The sequence below is a fragment of the Eriocheir sinensis genome, unplaced genomic scaffold (genome assembly GCF_024679095.1).
Source record: "Eriocheir sinensis breed Jianghai 21 unplaced genomic scaffold, ASM2467909v1 Scaffold243, whole genome shotgun sequence".
Lineage (NCBI taxonomy): Eukaryota > Metazoa > Arthropoda > Malacostraca > Decapoda > Varunidae > Eriocheir > Eriocheir sinensis.
This window is the reverse complement of record NW_026111547.1, coordinates 182,501-192,500: the sequence shown is the minus strand read 5'-3', so window position 1 is coordinate 192,500 and position 10,000 is coordinate 182,501. Positions and strand designations below refer to the sequence as shown.

At 43.0% G+C, this 10,000-nt stretch overlaps 1 protein-coding gene across 1 annotated transcript in view; it reads right to left on the bottom strand.

Moving 5' to 3' along the window:
• The window catches only part of LOC126991122 (secretin receptor-like), a 50,271-nt gene that overhangs the window by 39,535 nt on the left and 736 nt on the right, over nucleotides 1–10,000 (bottom strand). The window contains exons 2-4 of the mRNA XM_050849874.1: nucleotides 9,096–9,230; nucleotides 7,945–8,036; nucleotides 6,150–6,282 (exon numbers count right to left, since the gene is read on the bottom strand). Of these exons, the coding sequence (XP_050705831.1) occupies nucleotides 6,150–6,282; nucleotides 7,945–8,036; nucleotides 9,096–9,230 (360 nt within the window). The remainder of the gene's footprint in view (nucleotides 1–6,149; nucleotides 6,283–7,944; nucleotides 8,037–9,095; nucleotides 9,231–10,000) is intronic.

Sequence of the window (10,000 nt, the reverse complement as noted above, 5' to 3'; positions counted from 1 at the left end):
AAAAAATAACATAATGGAAGAAAACGAATGAGGGAAAAAGGAAAATAGCGGAGAGAGAAATAGATTAGATAGAGGAAGGAAACATGGAAACATGGAAATGCAGGCAACAGAAAGCCTATTGGCTCATTACGAGGTCGCCCGCTTGGGTGATTTAATCTGCTCGACCTCCACTTGGGGCTTGGTGAGCAGATGAAAGCACCTCGATATTGAGGAGCAGATGGAAGCCCCTCGTTATTCAGTTTACTCCTGACGCAGCGAAATGACGGTCGATTCTATATTTGAAGGAGTTGATGGTATTCGCATTTACTACTTCTGAGGGAAGATTGTTCCAGTGGCGGATGACTCGGTTTGAAAAGAAACTCCTTCCAATGTCTGTGTTACATCGACTCGACTGAATGGGTAAACCGTTATTTCTAGTTCTTGAGTTGGTTTGCAGTTCAAAGAATTTGGAGTAATCGACGTTATTGAACTTTTTTAGATACTTGAAGACTTGAATCATATCCCCTCGTAGGCGTCTTTTCTCCAATGTAAAGAGATTGAGTCGCTTGAGTCGTTCCTCGTACGGTTGAGCCCTGAAGGTTGGAATCATCTTTGTGGCGCGTCGTTGAATCCTTTCCAGTAAAGCAATGTCCTTTCTGTAATTGGGAGACCAGAACTGCACTGCATACTCGAGGTGCGGTCTTACCATGGAATTATACAAGGATAGCATCACGTCTGGTGTTTTACACTCGAAGTTCCTCGCTATTAACCCGAGCATAATGTTGGCCTTGTTGTATGCTTTTTTACAGTGATTCGCGTGTTTCAGGTCACTGCTGATAGTGACTCCAAGATCCTTTTCCTCCTGCATCGCTTGCAGAGGTCTCCCATTCATGATGTATGTGTGGTTACTATTTTGGGACCCAATGTGCAAGACTTTGCATTTGTCAACATTAAAAGACATTTGCCATTTTTCCGACCATTCGACAATATGATTGAGGTCTTTCTGAATGATTTCGCAGTCGGTCTTTGTGAGGGCATCTCCACCCACCTTGGTGTCATCTGCAAATTTCGATATTGTGGATTTCAGTCCTGATTCTAGGTCATTGATATATATGATAAAGAGGATGGGTCCCAGCACTGACCCTTGAGGCACTCCACTAGTGACTGGTAGCCAATCGGAAGGCTGTCCGTTGAGTAGTACTCGTTGTTTTCTGTCGGTGAGCCAATCTCTTATCCACGCGATCAGATTGGCTCCGATGCCCGCCGAGTGCAGTTTCTTAAGGAGTCGCTCGTGCGGTACCTTGTCGAAGGCTTTCTGAAAGTCCAGGTATATAACATCACTGGGGATGTGGGCATCCCAGTTCTTATATATACCTTGGAAGAAGTCTAATAAATTCGTTAGGCAGGAGCGCTTGTTTCTGAAGCCATGCTGGGTGTCGGAGATTACATTATTGTTTTCTAGAAACTTAACAAGTTTATCTCTAATAATCTTTTCAGTATTTTTCCTGCCACTGATGTCAAACTTATGGGCCTGTAGTTTAATGCAACGCTTTTGTCTCCTTTTTGAAAATCGGTGTTACGTTCGCCATCTTCAGTCTTCCGGGACCTTGTTTAGTTGAACTGACCGGTTGAATATGGTAGTGAGTGGTTGAAGTATTTGTTGTTTAAGCTCTTTTAATAACCGCGAGGGACAAACTGTCGGGTCCCGTTGACTTGTTCGTGTCGAGTTTGTCCAAGTACTTTTTTACTTCTTGGTCGCATATTGAGTCAATTTCCAGCGGCGTGATCTCACTCGGCGGGTCAGGGCTCTCGGGAATGGTTTCGATGTCCTCGACTGTGAATACGGATGCGAAGTTACTGTTGAGGATTCTGGCCATCTGTTTACTGTCCTGAGTTACAGATCCAGTCTCGTCTGTCAGGGGACCAATATTGGATTTTACTTTCTTCTTCGATCTTATGTACGTGAAGAATTTCTTGGAGTTAGTTTTGATTTCGCGCGCTATTTGCTTTTCATAGTTGCGTTTGCTACTCCGAATAAGGCTGCGACAAGCTCTGAGGCTGTTGTGGTACTGTGTGCTGGCTTCGGCCGTAGCATTCTCTTTCATCAAATTATAATTCCTTTTTTTTAGGTTTACTGCCCTTTTTATTTCTCTGGTCATCCACGGTGGATCTACGGCCCCATTTACTCACCTGGATTTCGTAGGCACTGTAGCCTTCTCTACTTGCAACAGCTTATCTTTGAAGACGTTCCACGCGTTGTCGATTGTATTGTCGGTGATGCCAAGTTGGTCCCAGGTCGTAGGGGGAAGCAGTGCACGGGCTAAGTTGAAATTTCCTTTTTTGTAATCTGGTATCACTGATGGATTATCTACGAGTTTGTGCCACATGTTGATATTAAAACGGATTAAGTGGTGATCGCACCCATTAAGTTTCTCACCAACTGTACAGTCGCGAATGAGGTCGGGGTCGCTTACTAATACCAGATCCAGCAGATTGTTTTCTCTTGTTGGTTGAGTTACAACTTGAGTGAGGAACGAATCCTCCACCCTCTTGATCTCCAGTCATCAGTCCCCAGTCAATGTTAGGGCAATTAAAGTCCCCAATTATAATTGCTTCCTTGCTTTGTGTTAGAGAGGGAATCTCTTCGTAGAGGGCAGTGTCATCGGCTGCCTGTTGTTTCGGAGGCCTGTATACGGTTGCAAGTGTTAGTTTCTTGTTATTTGCGGTTATTTCCACATAGACAGAATCGTATTTCTCTGCGTCCTGTTTGTCTATTTTTATGGCAGGGAGTGTACTTTTTACGTAGCAAACTACTCCTCCTCCTTTCTTGTGCTTTCGACTTTTGTGGAAGCTTTCGTACCCAGGGAATGACATTTCGGATTCTAGATGGGTAGAGTTGGCCCAAGTCTCTGTGATGGCTACCACATCTGGTTTCTCTGTTGCAATATACGCCCTAATTTCGTCCTTTTTGGGTATTAAACTACGTGCATTTGGGTGCATGATAGAAATGTGGCCGTGACGAGTTGTACCAGTTCGCTTGTCGGAGGCGTGGTTAGTTACACAGTTTCTTGTGAGTCGCACTGACGCTACGGGTTGGTTGATCAAGGGCTGCCTTTGCCCCGTCCTCGCCCGCCGTTTTTTGAAAGGAGGGATGGAAGGAAGAAAGAAAGGAAGGAATGAGGAATGAAATGAGGAAGAAAGAAAGGAAGGAAGGAAGGAAGAAAGAAAGGGAGGATGGAATGAATGAATGAATGATTGAATGCATGAGTGAAGGAAGGAAGGAAGGAAGGAAGAAAGGATTGAATGCATGATTGAAGGAAGGAAGAAGGAAGGAAGGAAGGAAGGAAGGAAGGAAGGAAGGAATAAATGATTGAATGAACGAGTGAAGGAAGGAAGACGGAAGGAAGGAAAAATGAATGAATGAAGAAAGAATGAAGGAAAAAGTAGGAAAGAGACCGAAAGAAACAGAAACAGCCAAACAAACCAAGGAAAAGAAAAACAAGAAAGAAAAGAAAGAAAGCACGAAAGGGCAGTAAAGAGGAAGGAAGAAGGAAGGACGGAATATAAAGACTTAAGGACCGGAGAAAAAGAAAAGAAGGAAAAAACGAAAGGGCAGCAAAGAGGAAGGAGGGATGAAGGAAGGACGGAATATAGCGACTCAAGGACCGGAGAAAAAAAAAGAAGGAAAAGACGAGAGGGCAGCAAAGAGGAAGGAAGAAGGAAGGACGGAATATAGCGACTCAGGGACCGGTGAAGCGAGAGGAACCTAACTTAAAATTTGTTGGCCGTGGACGCGATTGATTGTTTGAGTGTCAACAATAAGCGGACGGAAGGTAGTTAGGGAAGTCAACAAACTGTCATTGCGTCGACTTTCACGCTTCCCATCCATTTTCTTCGTCCTCATTTTCCTTCTTTTCTTTATCCTCTTCCTTTCCCTTCTTTACTTATTTTTCATCCTCCTCTTCCTCCTTCTTTCTTACCCCTTTTTTTCGATTTTTTGTCCTCTCCTTCATCCTTTTTCTCCTCCCTTTTTCTTCTCCTTCCACCTCGTTTTCATATTTTTCATCCTCCTCTTTTTTTTTCTCCTCCTCTTCCTTCCACTCTAAAGTACCTCCCCTCTATTTCTTATACTTTATGCTTCTCCTCTTACTACCACAACTACAACAACTACATGAGCTACGACAGCTTCTACAACTACAACTACAACAACAACAACAACTACTACTACTACTACTACTACTACTACTACTACTACCTGTTTTTATCTCCCCATTCATCCTTGTCGGTAAACTTTTCGCATAAAAATATCATAAAACATCCAAGACTTTACCGCTACTTAAAATTCCATTCCCTGTAGTTTATAAGATTGCTGTTGTTTTCCTTTACAGTGGGCTACAGAGAACGAGGAAACATCTTATTAAATGAAACTATTACTGTCATCTGTACCTCTATTAACATGCAAAGAATATTCCACCACCTACATGATTCATTCCCTTTAATAAACTGTAATGTAAAATCGACTCATCTTTGTGACCCCTATTGCATTAAGTAACCTCGTAACAGCACTCCTTTGTGGGTCGGATCTTATACACCAATGAGAGTGTCAAATCATACTTTCCATCATCTCTTTTTTTGCATTAAGAGGATGCGAACAGAGGGCAAGAAAAAGCGGTTTGTAATATGCTACGGTCCTGCTCTCCTTGCTATCTTATATCTTTATTTTTTGGAGGTAAAAGAATGTGTGCAGAGGATAACGAAAAGGCTGTTTGTAATATGCTACAGTCTTGCTCTCCTTGCTATCTTGTGTATCTTTCTCTTTCATGCCCACTGCTTTCCTGAACCTCCTTATTTTCCTTGCTCTCCTTGCCATCTTATATCTCTATTTTTGGGGGGTAGAAGAAAGTGTGTAAATGACAACGAAAAGGCTGTTTGTAATATGCTGTAGTGTTGCTCTCCTTGCTATCTTGTGTATCTTTCTCTTTCATGCCCACTGCTTTCCTGAACCTCCTTATTTTCCTTAGTCCCTCTCCTTATTTTGCTGTGCTTCATCTTAAAATAAAAACGGCATAATCGTACATTCTCTCTATGCTTAACTTTACTTCCTCCTACCATAAAAACAGCATAATCGTACATTCTCTCTATCCTCAACATTACTTCCTCCTACCATAAAAACAGCATAATCGTACATTCTCTCTATCCTCAACTTTACTTCCTCCTACCATAAAAACAGCATAATCGTACATTCTCTCTATGCTCAACTTTACTTCCTCCTACCATAAAAACAGCATAATCGTACATTCTCTCTATCCTCAACTCTACTTCCTCCTACCATAAAAACAACATATCCTACACTTTCTCTATCCTCAACTTTGCTTTCTCTTATCATAAAAACAACATTTCCTACATTCTCTCTATGCTCAACTTTATTTCCTCCTACCATAAAAACAGCATAATCGTATATTCTGTCTGTACTTAACTTTACTTCCTCACGCCATAAAAAAACACCTCAATTCTACATTCTGTCTATGCTTAACAGAATCCAAAAATTAATAGCTATACTTACACCACCAGCAGAATCAGGATCTTTATACATGCGTTACACAGTTTTAAAATCTAACCCATACATGACAACCCCATACAACCCTTCCATACTTAAGGACCCGATACTCTTATCCATACTTACAGCACCGTTTGATTCATGCACTTCAGATAACACTAACAGAATCCTAAAATAATAACCATAACCCACATAATCCGACAATCATTTTATAGATAACAAATTCCTTGCTTTTAAACTATACGACATCAAATACTTCAACTCTACACCAACGTTTAAGTCAAGCTCAAGACGAACCTAACTTAATTCCATCATCTTAAACCCTACATAACAGCATCCAATCATCGCTCCAGACTAATCAGGATCAATGGGTCGTATTTTAAAACATTTCGTCGCCCAAGTTCACATATTTGCCATGGCTTTTGTAGGAGCTGTAGGCCTTTCCAGGCGTAGTTTTACGACCCTGGTGGTAGTTTGACCCTTCTTCTGTGCCATGAACCTTAAAAACACTCATGAAAAACAGATTGATCCCCTCTTTGACCTTTAGAAATAGTTGATGTGAGAAGCGATGGTGTTTTAAAATACAGCCCTAACACCCTTCAGAGGCACTCACCCCGCCGTCTGAGTCAGGCTCCAACGCGATGATGTCGTTGATGTCGTTGTTCCTGGCCAGCGCCCCGATCGCCCGGCAGATGAAGGAGAGGAAGAGGTGCATGTGAAGAGTGTTTCGAGGACATCGCAGGCGCCTGAGTGGGTGGGAGAGAGTGAGAGAGTCAGGGTGTCTATTTTCATTGTCTCTGTTCGGTGGATGTGTAGGTGGTAGGAGCAAGCGAGAGAGAGAGAGAGAGAGAGAGAGAGAGAGAGAGAGAGAGAGAGAGAGAGAGAGAGAGAGAGAAATATAAAAAGTCATCCTCCTCTGTCATTTTTGGTGTGTGTGTGTGTGTGTGTGTGTGTGTGTGTGTGTGTGTGTGTGTGTGTGTGGTGGGGAAGGTTAAATGAATGTTCTTAATGCGTGTTGTGGGGGAAAAAAAACACGAACGGTGGTGTATTTTTTTTTTTTTTTCGTCAGCTGCGTTTGTGTGGGTGGAATAGCCGTGTGTGTAGGAGGAGAGGGAAGAGGGAGGATGATGAGATTATGTATGTGTGTGTGGGGGGGGGGGGGGGAGGGGAGGTTGTATGTGTGTGTGCGTGTGTGTGCTTCGGTGGGTGGAAGAGCAGAAACCTAATCATTATCTGTCAAGGAAAAATGTGTGAAAGTAGTGTAAGGGAGCAGGGAAGAGAGTTTATATTTGTGTGTGTGTGTGTGTGTGTGTGTGTGTGTGTGTGTGTGTGTGTGTGTGTGTGTGTGTGCTTCATAAATCAAAGAGACTGGGAGATGAAACAGTCAGGGAATCGGACACACACACACACACACACACACACGATGACCCATAGCAGGTGCACACTCTCCCTTCTACCTCACATGCCCTGTACACCAACTCAGGCAGCCACTTGTATGCTAATAACCACTGTAAAAGATCGTCTAGTTGGAAGAGTTGATGGCTAGTTTAGAGAAATTCATCATGTTGAAATGTAGCAGGGAAGACTTAAACAGATTTGATTACCTCGTGACCTGATTTTTAAGGAATCGGTCTGGGGGATTGATAGATAGATAAATAGATAGATAGATAGAGAATATACCATCCCCTACCCGGCACACCCCTTTCCTCCTTCCTCCAAATCAACACGCACCCCTTTCCTCTTCCTCCCCTCCTTCCTCCCCTCCAACACACCTCTTCCTCTCACACACACAGCCCTTTCCTCTTCCCCCTCCCCCTCCTCCCACACACCTCTTCCTGTTCCACATACACCTCTTTCCCTCTCACAGACACATCTTTTCCCCTCCCACACACACCCCTCTTCAAATATTCTCACACCCTCCTCCCTTCTAACACACCCCTCCCCTCCTTTCCCCCCCATCACCACCACCCACTCACATTCATACGCAAACATTACTTGAATTATTGATCTTCCTGCATGACCCTGACCCACGAAGAGTCCTCCAGTTTGTCTCATTGCCAGGGAGAAAAAAAACACTCGGGAAGAGGAGGACGATGACGAGGAGGAGGAGGAGGAGGAGGAGGAGGAGGAGGAGAAGGAGGAACGGTAAAGGAATTAGTGGAAAAAAATAAAACATTAGCACACAAAGAGAAAGAAAGAACGGTCGAGAGAGAGAGAGGGATAACTGATGAGTGGGAGCAACATATCGAGAGAGAGCCCAGAAAAGAGCGGAAGAAGGTATACAAGTCCAAAAGAGGAAGTGCGGGAGAGATGACAGATAGGAGGAGGGACTGGACGCTGGAGGGGGCCGAGTGTTGGGAATGATAGCAGTGGGCGCCAAGGAGACAAAACAACATCGGCGGACTTACTTGATACACGCAAGGACGGAGAAGGCGACCAAGAGTGTGGCGAGGGAGACACTGTAGCCAACTAGAGACACGACCCTCACCACCGGCACCCACTGTAGCCAGAACGAAAAGAAAACATGGAGGATTCGTTAGTTAGTGTAGCAGGTGCTGATGGAAGAAAGGAAAAGCAGTGAAATGAAAGGAAAAGAATTACAGGACAATTTTTTTTTACAGCAACGGAGACAGTGCAAGGGCGTAAAAAAAGAAAACAATAATGAAAAAAAAGCCCGCTACGAAAGAACAAAAGTATAACTGCATAACACAACACGACACTTAACCCTCCCAGTAAAAAATTAACAGAACAACATAACATTCCCTCATCCCTAAACAAAAAAGAATTACAACACAACACAACACTTAATCTTACCAATACGTAAAAATATTAAAAAAAACAATACAATTAATCTCCTCTAAACAAAACTGTAACAACAACACAACACTTCCTCACCCTAAACAAAAGAACTGCGATACAAAAAAGCGAAAACTAAAGAATCGTAGCACAAAACAGCCCTTCCGCTTCCCTAAAGTAATTAAAACAGGTATAAGACAACTCTGCCCTATACAAAAGAATAACAACAACACAACGCTTCATATTTCATAAACAAAAGAACTACGATACAAAACAGCGAAAACTAAAGAACAGTATCACAAAACAGCCCTTCCTCTTCTCTAAAGTAATAAAAACAATCATAACACAACTCTAACAACATTTCCTATTTCATAAACAAAAGAACTACGATACAAAACAGCGAAAACTAAAGAACAGTATCACAAAACAGCCCTTCCTCTTCTCTAAAGTAATAAAAACAGTCATAACACAATACAAAATACAAAAGAATAACAGCAACGCAACACAGCACTCCCCCTTCCATTACTTAAAACACACCATCAAAACACATCAACCCTTTCCCCTCTCCCTCCCAGCATCAAACACGCGACTCTCTCTCTCTCTCCTGACTCCTCTTCAACTCTGACAAGACTTCCTCATCTAACACTCTGCCCAGCTTTGCCTTGCCTACACAACTTTAGGTGAAGTCCATCGTTAGCAAACAAGCTCCTGTCATGAATAAAGTGATCTCAGACGTCCACGAACATGACTTCCTAGCTCCTACCATTCCCATCGTCGAGTTCATCACCAGCGGGACGACGAGCGTGGCCGAACACTGACTGTAGTTGGTCCACGTCTGGTTAGTACCTTCAAGGGTGTACCACGTGCCCTCGGAGGTGCAGTACCGTGTAGCATTGTTCTGTAGGGTGCGAGAGAGAGAGAGAGAGAGAGAGAGAGAGAGAGAGAGAGAGAGAGAGAGAGAGAACCGAGACAGATAAATGACGTAATTACACAAGAGTCTACATAATAAAGTATCTTATTACGCAGACATGATTGATTTGACACGCTAAGACCGACTAAACACACGCACACGCACACACACACACACACACACGCACACACACACACACACACACACACACACACACACACACACACACACATTCGGGGTCCTTGTAAATTTCACCCGAGAAGAATCCACCCATAAAAACTTCCGCTTGTAAAGTACGCATGAAAACAACCTTAAAGAAACCATTTAGTACCGCTTCTCACTCCGAAGGAAGGAAGGACGAAGATCAAGAATAGAAGTGAGTAGAAAAAAACAGAAAATATATAAAGTAATCAATAGAGAGAGATGAAGCTGACACCATGAACCTCGAGAAGCTGGACCCAAAGATTTGAAGATTTGAAGATTCGAAATTCCCATCATAAGCCTATCTAATGTTATCTGCTGTCAAGACCTTCAAATCGGATTCCGTTGCATTGGATAAGATTCGAACCCAGTCGTTAATGCCGGTATCGGAGCCCAAAAGGAAAGCATCGGATTGTAATTGTCCGTGGGTGAAACTTCTATGGGTGAAAGTATCCATAGGGGGAATAGATCGGGTGAAACTTTCGTGAGTGAAATATTCGTAGTGAAACTTAAGGCCGTATTACTAAACATTTCGTTCCCCAAGTACACATATTTTG